The sequence below is a fragment of the Pelodiscus sinensis genome, chromosome 16 (genome assembly GCF_049634645.1).
Source record: "Pelodiscus sinensis isolate JC-2024 chromosome 16, ASM4963464v1, whole genome shotgun sequence".
Lineage (NCBI taxonomy): Eukaryota > Metazoa > Chordata > Testudines > Trionychidae > Pelodiscus > Pelodiscus sinensis.
Genome location: NC_134726.1, coordinates 18,501,270 through 18,522,574, shown reverse-complemented (window position 1 = coordinate 18,522,574; position 21,305 = coordinate 18,501,270). Strand labels below are relative to the sequence as shown.

At 44.1% G+C, this 21,305-nt stretch overlaps 1 protein-coding gene across 2 annotated transcripts in view; it reads right to left on the bottom strand.

The window, feature by feature from the left end:
- The window catches only part of ABCC1 (ATP binding cassette subfamily C member 1 (ABCC1 blood group)), a 99,130-nt gene that overhangs the window by 33,060 nt on the left and 44,765 nt on the right, over positions 1-21,305 (bottom strand). For both annotated transcript variants that reach the window (XM_006119586.4, XM_006119587.4), the window contains exons 5-13: positions 20,767-20,892; positions 18,539-18,600; positions 16,817-16,948; positions 14,283-14,510; positions 11,407-11,584; positions 10,063-10,224; positions 8,701-8,793; positions 5,613-5,816; positions 1,139-1,285 (exon numbers count right to left, since the gene is read on the bottom strand). In XM_006119586.4, coding sequence (XP_006119648.2) covers positions 1,139-1,285; positions 5,613-5,816; positions 8,701-8,793; positions 10,063-10,224; positions 11,407-11,584; positions 14,283-14,510; positions 16,817-16,948; positions 18,539-18,600; positions 20,767-20,892 — 1,332 coding nt within the window. The remainder of the gene's footprint in view (positions 1-1,138; positions 1,286-5,612; positions 5,817-8,700; positions 8,794-10,062; positions 10,225-11,406; positions 11,585-14,282; positions 14,511-16,816; positions 16,949-18,538; positions 18,601-20,766; positions 20,893-21,305) is intronic.

Genomic DNA, 21,305 nt, shown 5'->3' with positions numbered 1-21,305 from the left:
ACAGTGATCAAGCGATTTGTCTCGTGCCATCCCTCTCCAGCCTCTGACAAACAGAGGCCAGGGACACTATTTCTATCCCCTGGCTAATAGCCTTTTATGGACCTAATCTCCATGAAATTATCTAGCGTCTCTTTATCTAGCGTCCTAGCCTTCACAGCCTCCTCTGGCAAGGAATCCTACAGGTTGACTACGTGCGGTGTGAAGAAGAACTTTCTTTTATTAGTTTTAAACCTGCTACCCATTAATTTCATTTGGTGTCCTCTAGTTCTTCTATTATGGGAACTAATGAATAACTTTTCTTTATTCACCCTCTCCTCACCACTCATGATTTTACAGACCTCTATCATATCTACCCTTAGTCTCCTCTTTTCTAAACTGAAAAGGCCCAGTCGCTTTAGCCTCTCCTCATATGGGACCTGTTCCAAACTCCTAATCATTTTAGTTGCCCTTTTCTGAACCCTTTCCAAGGCCAAAATATCTTGGCAAGGTAAGTTTGTCTTAGCATCTCTGCTGCTATGCTGACCAGGAGCCAGTCAAAGTAAGCCCGCCACTTCTCCAGCCCTAACCACCTCAAAGCCAGAGCCTGTCCTATACCCAAAGCTCTCATCCTCGCCCACACTCCAGTCAAATTATGTTGGGTCGCAGGCATCAACAATTTCCTTCAACCGGGTCATGAGAAAAAAAAAATCTGAAAGCTGCCGCTACAGAGGTTATACCGACATGCTTATGTCAGCACAGCAGTGCTGGCAGAGCCTCCAGCACAGATGCCGTCCATCCCCACAGGAGGAGTTTTTTGATCAACGTAGTAACACCTCCAAGCTGAACATTATTGGCTACCACGATGGAAGCACATCCATTAACATGGTTACCCCTACACTGCCAGTTACGCTGGCATATAGCTCTCCTGATCAGCAGAGCTATGTCATTGTAACTTCTGATTGAAGATGAAGCCAAACACAGGAAAATAAGAGACTGCAAAACTTTACTTTCACAGGGGAGTGCATTTCAGTGGTGGGTAGAGAGAAGAGACTTTTCTGTGATAGGACTCTAATGCTTTAAAACATTCACAGACCTCAAAAGACACTATAATTCAAAATGATCATTTCTGTAAATTCAGTCGTCAACATTAAAATCTTACTTGTACAACGCTGCTGATGACCATCGGAAGAATATTCAGTGGGAACCTGAGGATGTTGAATAATGCTAAGGAAACAAAAGCTTTCTGAGCATCCAAGATGTTGTTTTTATCTATCAGCACATAAACAGCAAAGGTAGATAAAGCAACCTAAGAACAAAGAGGGAATAATTATGGTCTGTGTTCTGCCCTCTTACATTTATATACTCAAAGACAATGATTCCTCCAAGAACTCGAGCCACAGCGGAAAGCCAGTGAAACAAAACACTTGTTCTTAAGAACAAGAAAATAATCAGAACAAGCCTTTGCAAAACAAACACTGGGTCTTAACTGATCTGTTACTGAACAGTTGCTCTTGGAAAAGAGCCTCACTCCTCACAGAACCAAGAGGAGAGAGGAGGCAAAGCAGAAAATGAAAGTACGCTCATTAACTTTGTGTGTATATTTTTTGGTTTCTCTGCCTCCTGATCAGGGCCGGATTAAGAAAGTGGCTTAAGAGCCCTGGGCTGCATCCACTAAAGCCCCTGTTTTTTAGGCCAACCCGTCCTGGACCCCACACTCCAATCCTGAGCCCCCTCCTGAACTCTAACTGCCCCCGCACTCCCACCTCACCTGCCTGCCCTGAGCTCACTCCCACACCCTAAACTCCTCATCCCCAGCCCAGAGCCCACACCTCTAGTCAGAGCACTTACCCCTCCTACACCCACCCTCCTGCCTCAACCAACAGCCCCCTTCTGCATATTGAACCTCTCATTTTTTACTCCAACCTAGAGTCTAGGATCAAATAGCCCAGAAAAGTTAATCTGGCTCTGCTTCAAATCACCTCTTTTCTTTCTGCTACTTACAACTGCACTGTACCCCACTCCTGAACAGCTCTGAAAGTGGGCACATGGTTTATGTAACTACCACGACTTAGATCTTGCCCACACTACATTTTGTAGAAGGCTACCCACAAGCCTGGTTTTCACGAGCATCTCTTCCATAACTGGACTGGGTGGGTTAGAAGACTCATTTAAAAAAAAAAAAAAAAAGTGTTCTTAACCACACTAGAAAATGAAACACTATGGCTGTGTCTACACTGCACCCCTTTTCCCGGAAAAGGGATGCAGATTAGACACTTTGGAATAGCAAAATCCACGGGGGATTTAAATAACCCCCGCGGAATTTGCATTAACATGGCTGCCGCTTTTTTCCGGCTTGGGGATAAGCCGGAGAAAAGCGCCAGTCTAGACATGATTCTCCGGAAAATAAGCCCTTTTCCAGAGGATCTCTTATTCCTTCAAAGTAGGAAATCCCCCGTGGATTTTGCTATTCCAAAGTGTCTAATCTGCATCCCTTTTCCAGAAAAGGGGTGCAGTGTAGACACAGCCATAGTGTTTCATTTTCTAGTGTGGTTAAGAACACATTTTTTTTTTAAATGAGTCTTCTAACCCACCCAGTCCAGTTACGGAAGAGATGCTCGTGAAAACCAGGCTTGTGGGTAGCTTTCTACAAAATGTAGTGTGGGCAAGATCTAAGTCTTGGTAGTTACATAAACCGTGTGCCCACTTTCAGAGCTGTTCAGGAGTGGGGTACAGTGCAGTTGTTGTAAGTAGCAGAAAGAAAACCCCCGCGGAATTTGCATTCCTACTTTCAAGGAATAAGAGATCCTCTGGAAAAGGGCTTATTTTCCGGAGAATCACGTCTAGACTGGCGCTTTTCTCCGGCTTATCCTCAAGCCGGAAAAAAGTGGCAGCCATGTTAATGCAAATTCCGTGGGGGATGTTTAAATCCCCCGCAGATTTTGCTATTCCAGAGCGTCTAATCTGCATCCCTTTTCCGGAAAAGGGGTGCAGTGTAGAGACAGCCTATAATACTCCACCCAGTTCAGAAAGGGAATCCCTGTGCATACACAGTGGGAACTAGTGGTGCTAAGGAGGCTGCCACACCTCTTGGCTTGCAGTAGTTTCCATCCTATAAAGGATTTAGAGCATGGCTCTCAGCAACCCCATTATATAAATAGATCTAGCACACACATGCATACTTATACAGGCTATGCTTGACTAGACCATCAATAACCACATGTAAACATTGTGTGGCTAATGCATTGTGTACTGACAAAGAAAACAGTAAGGTAACAAAGCCAGGCCTGCACCTAAAATTCCTCCCTTAAGACTGCTCAGCTGATCTGCTCCCTGAGAGCCATTCCCATATGCCTTACATCAAGGTGGTATAATAAATCATTTTGTGACAAGGCCCCCCCCATGCTTTATGAAAATTGGCTTCTGAATATGCATAAACCTAAAACACTTATGCAAAATATCCATTTTGAAGTTACAGTCTGCTGAATATATATATCCTATTTTGTGCATGTGTCATTGTCGTATGTGATGTTAGAAATATGAAGGGTAAATATGGTTTTAATTCTGAATGTGAATAACCTTATTTGTCCTATAAGCCCAGACTGTGGATTGCCCCAGAAAAACAGGTGTCCATGCCACCTGGTACAGGAATCCATCTTGCATGCACTTTTCTATAAGGAGGGGGAGTGATTAACAAGGGTTCCTACCCTCATGGGGGTGGGGGAAGGCTATTTAAGGAATGGAAAGCAATCAGATTTAATCTTCAGCTGGCCTTTGAAACTGCCTCACCCACCCTAAAATGATACACATAAAGAAACCTGACAAAGAAGAACTCTCAAAAACACACACACACACACACACACACACACCCACCCCCAGGCCAGAGTAAATATAATCAACTCTGACTTGATGCATATTACCTGAGCTAAGAATCTATTTAGGGTAAGAAGTTACATGTAACAACTTTCTTAGAATATTGGAATTAGCTGGCATTTTTTTTTATTATAACTTAGTAACTTCCTTTGATCTGTTTTCACTTGCAACCATTTAAATCCTACTTTTTATACTTAATAAAAAAAAGCCACTTTTATTTATCATCAAGCCCAGCACAAATAATTATTACCTGGGGGGAGCAACCACTGTGCATCTCTCTCTTTCACTGATAAAAGGGGCTGAGCTTATGAGCTCTCTCTGTGTAAAACTTTTACACAGAGTAAGACAGATTTGTTTGGAGTTTTGGTTCCTTTTCGAGGTTCCTTTTGGTTATAAAGAACACTGGCCAAAGAGCTACAAAGCAGGACAAAAAGGAAAACTGTGCATGGGAAAGAAATGAACCAATTCAAATGTCCTTTGTAGCGTGCTGTTGCTAATCATAGTAATCTTGATTAATACAAATTGGGGAAAGAATTATATAATATCCCCTTCCTCAGAGTCCAATCATGCTCTTGTAGAAGCTTAATGACAAGGGTCTTCTATGCAATCAGACCCATTGATAAACATTCGTAACACACCGCGTTTAGGTATGTACATTAATCTTGGCTTTGACAGAGCTAAACTGAAATAAGGAAAGTCCTTTGCGAAGCTGTATTTAGAAACTTAGTAAATCAACTTGTTAAAAAGCCATCTCACAGCCTTCTTTTATAAAAACATTCACTAAAAAATGCTTCTGACATTTCCTATGTAAGACGCTGCTTCTTCTGCCTTTCATCATACCTATAATGTCATGTAAACATGGTCAGCACTTGGAGCAAAGGAATCCATGAGTGGAAAGAACACTTCAACACCTTCAAATGGAACACACATATTTTACCCTAATGTAGGCATGGTTTGTTTAGTTCTGCCAGATGATGAAAGCAACTACCCTTTGTTCTTTTAGGGCCACAAGCAATTATAATCCAATGTGTCTCCTTTTCTGTGTAAATTCCAATCAGCCACAAACAGTAAAGAGACAATATTTAAACCAAACCTTTTTAAAAAGTTAGAATTTAAAATGATCCCAGGTTAGAGAACAACTCTCCCATCAAGTCAGCTTTACCAGCCTGGGTGGGAGAGAAGAGGCTTTCACACACATCTACATAACTAGTGTGTGGTGTGCTTGGAATTGCATAACATTTGTTTTAATCAAACCTCTCACCTGGGAATCTGTATAGCATACACTTTCAAGGGTGCTTTTTCTAGAAAATTTACAAAATATAAATGTTAATGTAAAGGGAAGTCCTAAGAGGTGCTACCCAGATAGTCTATATGCATTTTGTTCCAGTCAGCGACCAAACACTATTACTATTATTTGTGCCTTTTTCATTCCAACAATATTCGTAGTACCGGTGAATATGAAAGCCTGAAGAACCAACCAAGAACTCTTAAAGTCACTACCTACCAGGAAATGTTTAACTTGAAGGAGTTTGTTAATATTAAGACAAAAAACAAACAAACAAACAAACAAGGTTAAAAACTCTTTCTGAAAAGTTTACTGTTGAGCTGAATGTTGCTGTGAACAGAGTTCTATTTACAAGACTGAGTTTGCCGAACAGTGAAAGATCAATAGAGTAACTAACAGAAAAGCAGGATTTCACTCTCACTATTTCTTTGGCCTTCTACCATCCTGCAAAACACAACTTCAAATATGTTTTACTTACCAGAAAAGGAGCGCACACCCAAGTGAATGTAGACACTGCTGCAAGGTAAGCAGACTTTTTAAGCACTTGTAGCTCTTCCTGTCTGATCCCTAATACTTTCTCTTTAAAGGCTAATTCCCAAGCATAAAGTTTCAGCACTTTAATCCCATTGAGAATTTCATTCATCAGCTTAATTCTGTTGTCTTTGCTCTTCATATGGGCTACCTAAAAATCCCATTGCAAAAAAAATAAGTAATTAGAATAGCAAAATACTTGGCATGTCTAAAAGCCATTTGACTAAACCGATTTAGTCTATACAAATTTCTTCAATGTATATTTTGTGATGGGGAAGTATGCCTAATTATTATGGAAAAAGACCACTTACAAATATAAAAACAACAAAAGTACCAATTTACCAACAAACTCTGAATTGAAGAATTAAATAAACATTTTAACCAAATGTGGGGGTGGGGGGAGGAAATCTGAAGAAAGGCAAAAACACAAATTTCACAAAAATAAATATGTAGACACCTTTGCAGAATTCAGGAACTTGTAGAAGTTACACAGAGGAGCAGAGCATCTAATCATTAGTAAGGCATTCTATTACTCAAGTTCCTCCTAGCGACACGCTGAATACATGCACATGAGCAGCCTTCCAAGATGAATAGTGGGACCAAAAAAGACAAAACAAACAAACAAAAAAACCACCTTGTTTCAACACTGAGCTTGTAACTTTATGGACATGATAATGCCTATAGTGGCATAAAGCCCATTCACAACTGCTACAGGTTGGCCCTCCCGGGCCCTCCTGGGTTAACCTGACTGGTCCCGGATGAGGGATTTTTCCAGACCAAAGGAGGTCATTTCAGGACCTGCTGCCACCCCTCTATCAATCCTGCACCCTCCGGGCTTCCTGGCTCCCCCCACAGCCCAGCCTCACCACACCCAACTCCCAGCCCCTCCCCAGCACTGCTGAGTCACACGCCAGATCCCAGGCTCGCTCACAGCTCAACTGAGCCATGTGCCGGTTCCTGGCTTCCTCTCTCGTAGCCCAACTAAGCCATGCACTGGCTCCCAAGTCCCCACTCCCTTGCAGTGCACCTGGGTGCTCTGATCCTGGAACATCTGAGGTCATGCCGAACCACGGATGTTGCCAGACCAGAGAATCCCGGATTTTAGAGATGCAACCTGCATTACAAAATATCTCCAATGGCTAAAGAAGTAACACTAGATGGGGAAGGGAGAGCTATCCCTACCAATATCCAACCCGTGCAGCTGCATGGGATACCACAAAATCTGGGGCACCAAATTGCCCCAATTTTCACGGAATCCTAGCAGCTAAATGGTCATATTGGCTCCGTCAGTCCCTCCATCAACGAGTCATGTAGGTATTCTTAGAAGTTTGTTAAAAGACTGACATTAACATAATAAGAGTAGTCTGCTGGAATACTGTTAAGTTTTACCTTGAGGGAGGATGCTTGTAAGTACCCCAAATTCAGTAAAACACTTGATCCAAGCACTGTGGTATATCATAATAATTATATCAAATTAATCTCATCACTATGATCGGTGTCTTAAATCTGTTTCTAAATGAGGATTTTTAACTGCCCATCACAGAAATCTGTATCATTCTCTATACAATGGTGTTCGGGGTATTACTGCACCCCCTGGCCTGATCTTTCTCTCTTATAAACTGGTTTGTAGTTTTGTTCAATGGCTCCCGTAACCCCCGCTATACAAACTATTCCAACTCCCCTGTTGTCAAGAAATCGATTTTGTCACAAAATGTGTTTTTATCAGTAGTGGAAATGACTTCTGGGTGCGAGTGTGATTTTAGAAGTAAAGGGATTGTCAACACTGAATAGGAGAGCCATCTATGTTCAGAAAAATAATACAACAGGCCAACATGGTGACAGAAAACTAGCTCTAAAAGCGCCATCCTGGAAATGTAAATATTTCTCACATAAAATGGACTATAGTCAAGTATTGAGCCACGTTCTCACTTCATTTCATAGATCACTTGGTTAAAAGCCAATTTAAAAAAACTTCACAGTATGCATTTCGTCCAGCATTCTGTTGAGTTGGATAATAGTACCTTACCACTGTATTTCAGTTACTGCATTTAATAAAAAAAAAAAAAAAAAAAAAAAAAAGCCACAGCACACACTGCAGCAACACTGCAGGACAACAGTGCATTTTTATTTTGGAAGTGTTTTGTGCATTAGCTTTGCTAGTTCCTGGTGGGAAGGCTACTGTCAGGTAACAGACACCAATTTAAAAAAACACCCTGGCACATAGGGTTGCCAGGTAGACCCCGCCAAAAAACCAGACACACTTGATCGTGGGGGGGGGGGGGCAGGTAGCAGGGAGAGAACTGGCCGGGAGGTGGGCAGGGCGGGAAGCAGAGTTGGCAGGGAAGGGTCAGGGGCCGCAGGGCTAGCCGGGAGGAAAGGGGGAGGGCGGGAAGCAGAGCTGGACGGGAGGAGAGGGAGCCCAGAAGAAGGGGGGCAGGAAGCAGACCTGGCCAAGGGGGCTGTGGGAAATGCAGCCACTAGCCACAGCCAGAGTCCTTCGGGCCGTGCCCTTGGCAGGCACTCACTTTAGTTGAGAGCAGAAGCCGGGCGGGGGCAGGGCTGGGAGCCATTCCCCAGGCCCGGCTTCTGCATGCAACCAAAGGCTCCCAGCTGGGAGGCGGGGCCGCGATTGGTGCTGGGAGCCTCTGGTTGCTTGCAGAAGCCGGGCGGGGAGAGTGGCTGGGAGTCCCGGCCATCGCCCCACCCGGCTTTTGCATGCAACCACAGGATTCCCAGCACCAATCGCGGCCCCGCCTCTCAGTCACTCCCCCGCCAGGCTTCGGTCCAGCGCCCAGCTGGGAATTCAGAAAATACCGGACATTGCACATGTCCAGTATCTTCTGAATTTTTCTACCGGACAGAGGGTGCAAATACCGGACTGTCTAGTAGAAAACCATACACCTGGCAACCCTACCCCCATAGCACAAGAATTAGAATAGTAAGCATAAATCTTCATGAATCGAATGAGTCACATAGAACAATCAAATAGCAACATGCCCGAAAGCATACACACATACAAACATGAAGTGCCATACCTGATATGTTTTTGTCTTCATTGCTATGACAGCATTTACTGGAACCAAAAGGATCATGACTGCCACACCGGCTAGAACAGAAGGACCTAAATTCTAAGAGGAATAAACATTTATATACACACGCTAGTTATTTAGAAGATATTAGGAAAACATCTTTAAAGATAATTAGCAAAGCATTCTAATCCATCAACCATATGAAGAAACTCGCACAGATAAACTCTCCCTACCTTTAATATCAGCAATTCACAGACACTTACCTTCCTTCCTCCCCCTTCCCACCCCCCCGCATCCCCTTCTGTTCTGCAATGTGATTTGTCCTTTTCATATTTGTTCATTTTTTTTAATTGTATCCTTTGGTATATATGGTTGTGACTACTTTCTTCCACTATTTGATCTGAGGAAGTGGGTCTGGCCCACGAAAGCTCATCATCTAATAAACCATCTTGTTAGTCTTTAAAGTGCTACATTGTCCTGCATTTTGCTTCAACTAAGTAAAACCTGTGTGCGCGCGCATTTTTTTTTTAATATATATAAAATAAAAATACAATTTCTCTATTATTTTCTAATCCTTTCCTCCCCCCTCCCCCTTTTTTTGGGGCTAAGGATAGATACAGATAATTACGATCTTTGCTTCTTCAAATGCTAAAATGTAAGCTCCTTATCTTAATTTTTTGTTGGTGCTATTCTTTCAAAGCAGAATATAGGGGGAGAAGTTTCTGTGCTCCGGTCTTAAATTCCTGGCTGTAGGCAGAACTGAGGCTGCTTTTCTATGAGTTCCCTGATTAGATGAGGACCTGGAACAGAGGACCTAGACTAGAAACAGCAGGTATTATCCCAGCAGGATGGGAGCTGGGATGATGAATCAACCAAAGAGAGCCTTCATCTGCCCACTTCTCTGCTAAGTGACAGAGGGGAAAGTAAAGACCCAACAGTTACCTGGGTGCTCTGGAAGCAAAGGGAACCCTCTCCCCCCCCCCCCCCCAAAAAAAAAATCACATGGGACATAAAAGGGTTGTCAAGCTGGGGGCAGGTGCAAGACTGCTGAGTGGAGGAAGGGCTATTAAACACTCATTTTCTACACAGGAAATGGATAAGAACCACCTTTGTCCCAGCATGGTACTTGAGTAGGCTTAGGCTAGATTTGCAATTCAGAATCTCCTGCCTCTTCTCTTCCATCACAGTGGCAGCATACTGCCCTAAATGGTTCTTCATGCATAACCTATTCTCACTCTCTCCTGTTCTATGCTCTCCAATGGTCTGACATTCGTTATCTATAGTTTTGAACTTCAAAGGAAAACACATGGCTACCAGATGCATTCACCTACTGTAATTAAACAAAAAAATAAGATGTGTGACAATTACCTGCCATAATAAATACAATGCTAATATAACTTGCAGAGGTGCAGACCAAATCATATTTATATAGGTAGCCAAGTCCATGAACCTCTGAGCATCCACAGACATTAGATTTACAATCTCCCCAACAGTAGAAGTCTTTCTTGCAGAATTTGTGATAACCAATGCCTGTGTGTAGACAAAAAGGAAAACATTAAATATAGCAGGCAAAACAGCTTCATAATTTACCTTTATTTCATATTGCAGCGTGAACAGCTTTTTCTGGTGTTTAATTTGTGATCACAGGCAATGCTTCTCCTACGTACAGAGCTGTTTTTTTCCCCACGCACATCTAAAAAGCACTAAAACTGAGTACACAATACACAATCAGGGTTAAATTAAAGAGTTGTTTATGTTCAGGGCTTTTTTTTTTTTTTTCTTTTTCAGTGCAAAGAATTGAGTGCTGACTGCTTGACGTGTTTTCCTGCCTTATCTCCTGAAAAGAAGCCAAGTCTAAAGTTTTGAAAATAATTCCAGCTTGTTTCAGACTGAGGTGATGCAGACGATGCCTGCTTGGTTGTTAAAACCCTTTCCCATTACACTGGCATGTCTCGTTTCTTCATGGCCATTTTTTGCAAGAGATCAATCAAAGCAACTTCCTAACTGAAAATATCTTTAATTTACAGCTGCAGGTTGAAGAAGGTCTCTTACATTCTGTTAACCATTCAACACCTGCCATGGCAGAGGATTCCAACAAATTAAAATTACATAACTTATACAAGTTCATCACTAAGGGTATGTCTACACTACCCCGCTAGTTCGAACTAGCGGGGGTAATGTAGTCATCCACAGTTGCAAATGAAGCCCGGGATTTGAATTTCCCGGGCTTCATTTGCATGAAGCCGGCCAGTGCCATTTTTAAATGCCGGCTAGTTCGAACCCCGTGCCGCGCGGCTACACGTGGCACAGAGTAGCTAGTTCGGATTAGGCTTCCTAATCCGAACTAGCTGTACTCCTGGTTCCATGAGGAACTTCCTAATCCGAACTAGCTGTACTCCTGGTTCCATGAGGAGTACAGCTAGTTCGGATTAGAAGCCTAATCCGAACTAGCTACTCCGTGGCGCGTGTAGCCGCGTGGCACGGGGTTCGAACTAGCCGGCATTTAAAAATGGCGCCGGCCGGCTTCATGCAAATGAAGCCCGGGAAATTCAAATCCCGGGCTTCATTTGCAACTGCGGATGACTACATTACCCCCGCTAGTTTGAACTAGCGGGGTAGCGTAGACATACCCAAAGATATTATTGCAGCCCTACCCCAGTGTTCAGAGGCACCATTGCTCTCGTGTTGATGTAACATTTCAAACATGCATACCTTGCGATAGACTGCACCAATGACAGCTGTTTTAAGTCTCATTCCAGTAACAAAACAAATATGGAAGTATTGGTGGAGAATCAGAGTTTGCAGACAGGCACATGCAAACAGAAGCCCTGTGTACAGATAGCCTTGCCAATTTGGGGCATCTTTATCGTTCACAAAGTTAATTAACAATCTGCAAAGAGAGGATGTGATGAAGTTAATACACACTGTCAGAGTTTATCAAATTTCCACACAGTGACTAGATTATTCTACACATATCAGTCACATGAAATCCCAAATGCTCCAAACTGGTGGTAGCAAACATTCAAGTACACTAGGCCTCAGTCAAGTCACAAGATTTCAGTTATAAAGTCTGGGTAAAAAGTCCCCCAAATTCATCACCACCAGTGTTCTCTCTAAGATTTTCCATCCATAAGCTGAGCGAGTTCTCTCGTGCACCAATATTGAGTTCATGTGCACTTTTTCGGATGGATACCACTGTGGCATCCAACTTACTAACAAATATCTTATAAACCTCTCCCTTTTCCCTCTGCTGCAATGTCTCCCACCCTCCCCTCTCCCCATCTACACCCCTAATGCCTGCTGTCCTCCATCCCTCATGCTCTTTTGCTGTCCTGGCTCCTGCCATTCTCATGCCCCTCAGCCCTCTGGGGACCTGCCCTCTTCCCCATCCTCTCTGACCCCTGCACCTGCCCTTCCCTTCCCCTCTGGACCCACCCCTTCCTCTGGCCCCACTGTTCATCTGTAACTATCCCTCCCAATTCCTTTTCCTAACACACCCCTCTACCCACCTGCCCTGCCACTCTCCTCTGCCCTCTGGTGCCCATTCCTCCCCTCCCCACCCTGTGTCTGCCCTTTTGCTTCACCCCCAAAATCCCCTGCACCTGTATCTTCCCTTACCACCTGCACCCTCCTGGTGCCTCCCCCCTTCCCACACTGCCCCCTTGCCCTCTTCCTCTGGTGCCCACCCTCTCACCACCCTCTGCCCAGTTCTCCTCGTACCCCTCTGTGTCCTTCCTCATGCTCACCCCTCCTTTCAACCCCTCTTCTCCCTGCACCCACTCCTCTTCCGTCCTCTTGTCCCCATTGCCCCACCCCTCTCCTCGCATCACCCTGTCCCCTCCCTTCTCCCACTCCCAATGACAGCTTCCCATCCCCTGCTCCGCTTCCCCTCCCCACCCTGCCCTTTCCCTTCATTGTCTCCTCTTGGACCCTGTCATTTGTGTCTCCTCCACCCTGCCCCTTGGTGCCTTCCCCTTTCTTCTCCTGTCTTGGTTCCCTCCTCTACCCTCAGAACAAGCCCCTTCTTCTCCTGACCTCCACCTTCCCCTTAGTTCTCCTCCTACCCGTCCCTCCCTGCTTCTACCTTCCTGACACCTGAACCCCTCAACCCCCTAGTGCCGGAGCCAATGTATTCCCATATTGTTTTATTCTGCATATTATAAATAAGCATCCACTGGAGAATTTCCTATCCAGTAACTTCACTACTAAGGAACAAGAGGCAGGAACAAGACCCATCTTCCAACCTAGCCACAGATATCCTAGGGCTGGCAGCCGGTATTCAGCAAACCCCTCAGAAAGACATAAGTAACCAAGTACATCCTAGCCTGAAGGAAGGAAAGGAAATCCCTCTGGCAAAGTGTCCTTCTCCCTGAGCACTGGCAGGGAACAGCCCCGGCTGCCAGCGCAGAGTGGCCAGTCCCTCTTGACACGTAGACAGAGTGCCCCCCACCCCTCACTGGAGACCCGCAGGGAAGAGGTCTGTACTGAGCAGCTCGTACCAGCTACCGAGAGCCGCTGTTGCCATGCGGGGGCCACAGGTGCCGAGAATATTGGGTGAGGAGAAGGAACAGCACTCTCTTCTAACCGGAGTTAAACCTCTGCAAATAGACTGAAGCTGCCAGTGCACATGCTGCACCTCAGACAGCGGGAAGCAGCGCACGTCACCAGCAACCTGCTCCCCAGGGTAGATCTCCATGTGCCCTACGTGCCGGGCCTGGAGTCGGAGCCACTGTGCTATTTTTAGTACCGAGGCCCAGCCTCCAGCTCTGGCAGCTGCCCCACTGCTCTTGGGGTGGGGCAGCCACCCACCACATGGCCCCACCTCTGGGAGCAGCTGCAGCCATGGCTCTGCTGAGGAGGTGGGCAGGACTGAAATTCTTCATGCGTGCCTGCACTGGCACGCAGGTTACAGGGAGCACTGACCACCACCCTCCTCTCCCACCAGCCTGTGTCACACTGCCTGCGTGTCCCTCCTTATATTCTCACACTCCACTTTGAAATACGTCCTCTTAGATGTACTGACAGAAATGATCGCTAGGAAGGTATAAGGGCTATGTCAAAAGGAGAAGAATGTGTTGCCTGGGCTCTGCACAGAGATGCTACCAGAGGATTGTTTTTTCCAATCACTGACCTGACTAAGGCACATCATCTCAATTTAGCGTTCCACTTCTTCCCTTACATTATACCAGCGCACCTTTTCCCCTCACCCTTCCATTGCTTCAGCTGCAGATTTAAAGGGTTACTTTTCACTTCAGGAGCTCTCTCCATGATCCCAGGAACAGACACATATTAACATTAGCTTAGATGAAGCAAATTTCCTTTTGTCTCTAAACTTCCCTTTTCTGGCCTTCTTTGTGTTAGGAAGAGAACTCTCAAAGCATGAGTGGTCAATCCGAACTGGAAACCAGTGAATCAAAATCATTTGCATGGAAAGTCTAGAGCAAAAGGAAGCAACTTATCAGCTATCGCAGCTAGCGGATGAGTAGCCCAATGATAACAGCAAGAACAAATACCAATTAATCAAAGAGCTTTACCATGGTACGCTGTATAAACACAAAAACTGAAACAAGCATTAAAGGCAGCCTTACTTCAAGATCTCTGGCCCTGTAAACATCATAAGATCATGAATGGCTTTGAAGAGGAAGCTCATGAGGAAATACGGTCCAAAGGTTTTATACAACGCCATTAACAGAGAAGGCTGAGAGTTCCTTTGAGATGGTTTTACAATCAAAGCTTCAACTTCTTCGGTTACATCATCATCTGAGTTGGTTGATTTCATTTGCTTTTTGGGTGAATACACCATTTTTATGGGTGGCCTGCAATAATAAAGATTTCTTTAAATTAAATACATATATTTTTGTTAGTCTCGAAGGTGCCAAGGGACTACTTGTCTGTTTGTTTTTAAGCTGTTTTTAAAGTTACAGACTAACAAAGCTACCCCTCTGAGAGTTTACATTGTTAGGACATTCTTCTGAATCACACAGTCAACTATTTAAAATTAATGAAGGTCACACCTGCAAATTGAACATAAGAATGCGTAGTCTTAAAATGAGATATCCTGAGCTAGTTCTTCTTGGGTATGAGAGTAGATATCTCTCTACTTACAGCGGTATGCCCTACACACCTGAACCCCAGGGCACAGACTTACACCAGTGGTACCAACCAGTAGATCAGGATCTACCGGTAGATCTTGGAGTCTGACAGGTGATTCTGACTGGTTTGGCTAGGAGGCTATCAAGTGCCTGCATGCATTTCAGCTATCCCTCCCCTACACTGTCCTGCTGCTCCTGCCCAGAGCCTCAGAGCTGCTTCCTGGGAGCCTCCTGCTTATTGTGCAGAGTGGGGGAGACAGAGGCAGGGGGTCGTTGATGTCACTCTGTCCATCCTGCCCCCCCCCCTTCCCCTGTACCTTGGGACGGACAGAGTGACATCAATTACCCCCTGCCTCTGTCACCTTCAGAGAGTGAGGAGGGCGGGGCCTTGGCGAAGGGAGGGGCAGAGGTATTTGGGTTTGAGGTAGATCCTGGACTGATTTAAATTCAAAAAGTGATCTTATGCTTAAAAAGGTTGGAGACCACTAACTTGCACAGGCTCACTACGTGCCCAAGCCAGGCCTCCCATGATGACATTTTATTTTTTAGCAGCATAGGGACCTGCCGCTGGAGCCTTTCCCACTGCAATGAGCGACTCCAGCAGTGAGGAAAGGTGCTTGGAGGAAAGACAGCAGGGAAAGGCTCCAATGGCAGGAAGGTCAGCAGGGAAAAAGCTCCGTGAATTCCCCACAGATAGAGCCTTTCCATTGTGGCACGTAACTGTGTTTCCATGTATATTATAAACCATACAATACGGTGGGCAATAATTTTCACGGGGGGAGCGGGGGGAGGGGAGCACTTAATGAATTTTGGTACATGGTCATGGGCTGGCTCCACCCTGGAAGGGGCGTGGCTGGGGACTAGCCTTCCCCCAGAGTGGTCTGGGGCCAGAGGCTTTGAATTAAGAACACAGCAAAGGGCTCCCAGTCCCACCACTACCATGTTGCCTGGAGGCTGCTTAGGGTTGCTGCGCCTATTTAAAGGGCTCATGGCTCTGGCCCCTGCTGCGACTGGGAGCCATGAGTCATTTAAATAGGATCCTGCTGCCTGAGCCACCATCTGGAAATTCAATGTCATGGGCAGCAGGCTATAAATAGAAAGCAGCCAGATGCAGCCCGTGGGTCAGATCGAAGTGTTAAGCAGACGGGATCCAGCCCCTAGGCTACATCTTACCCAGCCCTGATATCGAGGCTGGAGCCTCCAGGCTGAAATAGTTCCCATTATTCATAGTTTGGTTCAATGACTCTCAGCACGCCCACTACACAAATTGTTACAGCATCCCTGCTGTACACCTAACTGAACTGAGAACAACATGTGAACTTGAAGGAGTTTTCCTTCATTGAACAGGCACTTCAATATGTAGTGATGACATAAGCATGAGAAAAACTGGCAGACACGATTAACATTGGTTGAAAAGGATATAAAAATAGAATACTGCAAAGGCCGTAGTCCATTTCCAAGCTGAGAAATATCCTAAACAAAAAACATATGAAAAATCCTCGTCTCACACAAACTCACAAGGTTGATCCTCAGGGTCTATGCACTTTAAGGCAAATCCTGAGGTCCATACTCAGTATCCAGAAAAACTTCTAATGAGTTTATGGGACTGTATCTGGTAAGAACCAAATAATCTCAGATTTTAGCCACTAGTATCCCAGAGGCATTAATGGGCAAGTGGATTCATTAGGTCCTTTATGATACTTGATTGTCTACTACTTTTGGAACATAGTCATAAAAAATAATTCAACAAGTGAAAATAACTGACTGGATAAAAGCATACTAGCATAGCGTGTGATCAGTTTTACTTCACTAGTATTTCTCAGTGTTAAAAGCTTATTTTAGTTGCACCCATGTATTATTTTATATATAAATAAAATAATAGTTTCCACTTTATATTCAGTTTTCTGAACATCAGAGGAATTCAAGAAAAATGTCCTGAATAAAATGAATCTTAAGCTACTCCATCCAAGTTTCACGTATTCTAATAAATACCAGTTTGTATTTATAACAACTAGCACAATTGAACTTACTTCTTTGGATTTGTACATTCCTTCGCCCAGTATCTAGCAAAGCCTTGTACTACCTCCTCTGATTTGTCCTCGTCGTTTAATGACCACAAGTCTTTAGCTTCCAATGGGTGCCGATAGCCTTGAATCATCAACCTATATTGGAAAAAATCATCTTAATCATCCCTTATATACTGCCAAACAAGTTATGAAATTAGATAAACAGATAAACAAAATGCAGCCAGCTGCAGGCAAAAGGCAGTAATTTATTCGACACTGCACAAAAAATTTAAGAAAAATTAGTAATATAGTGCTTAACTGACATTTCAGGGAGAATTTAGGAAACAGAATTAAATTACCCCCACTTGGAAATTAATAACGCAATTAAAACATTTTATAAACTGAATAAAATTTTTATTAGGCTTCATTTTACGTTTTACTTAAAAAGCAATACCTTTAGCTAAAACCATGATGAGACACTGGCCAACTCCTGATTAAGACAGACATTACCACCTTTTTAATCACTTATAATGCTACATTTTTTCATATTCTTTAGGGCTCTCCCATCCACATAGTGATACCATTTAGCTTGACGTAGCTGTTTTACTCACAATCCAAGGAGCCACTGTTGAAATAGAACAAACTAACTCTTGATAACGAGAAGAATTTTTTTTAAAGTAGAACTTTGGAAAACAATCATCCAACAGTCAAAATGACTTAAGTGCTGTAAGTTTGTTTCCACTCTACCATTCCTATCAATCAAACATTAAAATGCATTGTTTAATGATAATAGAGATGTAGCTGTGTTAGTCTGGTCTTGCAGAAACAAAAGAGACAGGACTATACAGCACTTTAAAGACTAACAAGATGGTTTATTAGGTGATGAGCTTTCGTGAGCCAGACCCACTTCCTCAGATCAAATTGTGGAAGAAAATTGGCATGACCATATATACCAAAGGATACAATCAACAAAAGTGAACACATATAAAATTGACAAATCAGAGCAGAGGAAGGATGAAGGTTAATGTCTATGAGATAATGATGATAGGGGTGGTGATAATTGGGGAAGCTATCACCCCTAACAACATTATCTCATAGACACTAACCTCCCCCCCCGATTTGTCAATTTTATATGTGTTCACTTTTATTGATTGTATCCCTTTGGTATATATGGTCACGCCAATTTTCTTCCACAATTTGATCTGAGGAAGTGGGTCTGGCCCACGAAAGCTCATCACCTAATAAACCATCTTGTTAGTCTTTAAAGTGCTGCATAGTCCTGTCTTTTCTTGTTCAATGATGTGGTTATGCAGATACATGTGCATCAGAAGTCGAGATTTAACAGACCCATCATTAGAATAGAATAAAATAATTATCCACCTATCACTCAATCCACCTAATTTCCTGTATTTAAACAATACCTTCTATTGAAAAATCTTAAAAATGTCTATAGATCAGGAGAGTCTTGATTATTTTCTGAAAGTACATCAATAGTACTTTCTGAAAGTAAAACAATATTTGATTTGTCCTTTTCATATGTGTTCATTTTTTTTTAATTGTATCCTTTGGTATATACAGTTGTGACTATTTTCTTCCATTATTTGATCTGAGGAAGTGGGTCTGGCCCACGAAAGCTCATCACCTAATAAGCCATCTTGTTAGTCTTTAAAGTGCTACATAGTCCTGTATTTTGTTACAATAGGCTGACACTTGATTGCTGCATTTTACAATGACTTATTCTCTTACCCCGTGATCCACCAGAAAGTAATTTTGGAAAGGAATGAAGCACTAGACTCTGGGCAGGGATTCTAAAGAAAAGGAGAGAGAAAAATGTCAACCACATAAATAAAATGTATTTTTTTAATCTTTCTATACAACGTCTATCTTTATGAAATTTACAACTTTATTATAGCAATTCTTCAGCTCCGCTAACTCTTCCTGTAAAAATCCAAACATCCTTCCTCAAGCAGATTATTCTTCACAGGAGAACGCACAACATCGTGGATCCCAATTGTTTACTAGAATGGGGCAGACCAACACTACTCCATTCCAGTAATGCAGTTCCATGCAAAATATCAAGAAGTTATATGAGCTTCACCGCACATGCAGCTCTAAATAACCCAGCAGACCCTTATATTTTATTTTTCAGTAACTGGCAGAAGATATGCTGCTAATGCTTAGATCAGGGTTGGGCAATAAGAGGCCCACAGGCCAGATGCTGCTCACCAGGGTTAGCTTCTGGCAGTTCAACAGAGCTTTATTTACATGTGTGTCTGCAGCTGCAACTGCTCACTCGCAGCTCCCATTGGCCACAGATCAAAGTTCTCCAGCCAATGGGAGCTGCAGGACGTGGTGTCCCAGTCCACAACACTTCCCACATCTCCCATTGGCCTGGAACAGTGATCTGTAGCCAACAGGAGCTGCAAATGGCTATACCTAAAAATGCGCAGGTAAATAAAGCGCCAGCAGCCCATCAAGGGTGGGGCTTACGCCAGTGACGTCAGAGGGACGCCGGCGAGCATCCGGGGTGGCGGGGGATTTAAAACCCACCTGGGCGGCAGAGAGGGGGGAGGCCAGCGAGGGGGGGCTGACCCGCAAGGAGGGTGGGTAGGCACCCGGAGATGCCTTGCAGGAGGGACTGGCAGAGCCGGTAAGGCTCATCACAGAGGGACGGGGAGGAGAAAGGAAGTAGCCCAGGGCAGGGCAGTGAACCAAGCCCGTGGGCTGGCTCATTCAGGGTCGCAATCCCGTCAGCCGGACTGAGACTGCGCTGTAGTCTAAGTCCTTAGGGCCCTGGGCTGGAGCCCACGAGTGAGGGCGGGCCCGGGCCCCCTTTCTCCTCCGTCTCAGGAGGAGACCAGACTCTGCGGAATATCTGGACAAGGGAAGAAACTGGGCGGCTGAAAAGGGCTGGATGGCTGGCCGGCTGGCCAGGCTTAAGAGGGCCGGACGCCCTAAGACTCGGTAAAGGGAGTGAAGGACCGGGGACGCCAGACCCACCCCCAGGAGCGCGGTCACAGGGAGGTGGGCAGCCAGGGATCTATCAGCTGCAAATGGAACCCCAGTGGGCCATATCTGGCCTGAGGGCCGCAGGTTGCCTATCACTGCATTACCAGCTCAAGGAATGCAACACTTCAATTCACAGAAGAGGCAGGTAATACTTCCACTTTGCAACTCAAAGCAGTCTCCAGTAGCTGGAGCCAGGGTATTAGATCTTTAGACTTCAGTGGTGCCAAAACCGGGGCAGCAAAAAAAGCACTTACACAAAATGGGTTTTCAATTAGGAAACTGTCATGTAGAGTCAGATTCAGAGTTAAACATAAGTAAAAAAAGCATAAAAAAAAAAGCTCTGGAGTAGAATACAAAAAAAAAAAAAATACAGATGACCCTAACTATCTACTCTTTGCCTGGAAGTGTGATATTTCAAACTGAGGACTCTCTTAACTTATGTGTTGCAACAAATGCAAATACAGTCGTCACCTACATTCACCTAATTTTACACCTGTAGAATATCTAATCCCTCTAAAGAGACTGCAGGCTTATCATACAACAGATAAAAAGTGAATGCACCATTATACAACAGCAGCTGTATCACTGTAGTATTTCTCAAAATAAAACACAGTGCCTACCATAAAAAATAAATACCTCTACCCTTCATGTTCCAGGATAGCTAAAGCACTCTTCTCCACCAGGCTGTCTCTTAAACAGGCATCACCACCACCAGGCTGTCTCAAACAGTTTACATTATGTATAAAATGCATATAATTTTGCACATTTTGGACCTAATCCTGCATGGTGCCAAGGTTCCGCTCACAATCAACCCACAACAGTAAATGGCAAGTGCTTTCTACTGCAATTAAACTCAATGGGAATTGAATTATTCAGCATCTTCCAGATTCAGGCCCAATGACTCACTTAAAAAGAGTCACAGAGTAGGACACTATACACTAGGCAAAATATTACCAAGCACTTACAGGATCATTAACTGCTTCAGAAAACAGAGGTGGTCGTTCTGGGAAGCAGGACAAGATAAGCTGTATTAGCACCAGGATGAAGTAGCTGTAGAAGGTAACGTAACGAAATACATCAACTTCAGCATCCTAGAAAAAGGATTTGATGTGCTGGTTAGAAAAAGTAAAGCAACGGCTTAATGTACAACAACCAACCATGTAGCAAATACCTTTATTTGGAAATAAGAATATTTACTTCCCTGGAGGCTTAGATGCTTGTCAACCAAGCAAAAGATGGGGTCTGTGCTGCTGACCACAAAGTAGCAAGCTTTCCTTAGGAAAGTATTGGCCATTCTAGGATAAATAGGTTTCAGGGATTCCTCCAAGCATGGTCAACCTTAGACTTGCTGGGGTTCAGAGCAGAAAACCAAAACTCCACAGCAGGGGACTGAAGCCTTGGACCTTGAGCGCTGGCACCCAGGGTTGAAGCCAAAGCCTGAGCTACTTAGCTTTGTGGGGTCCTCTAACATGGGGCCCAAAGGCAACTGCCCTGTTTGCTGCCC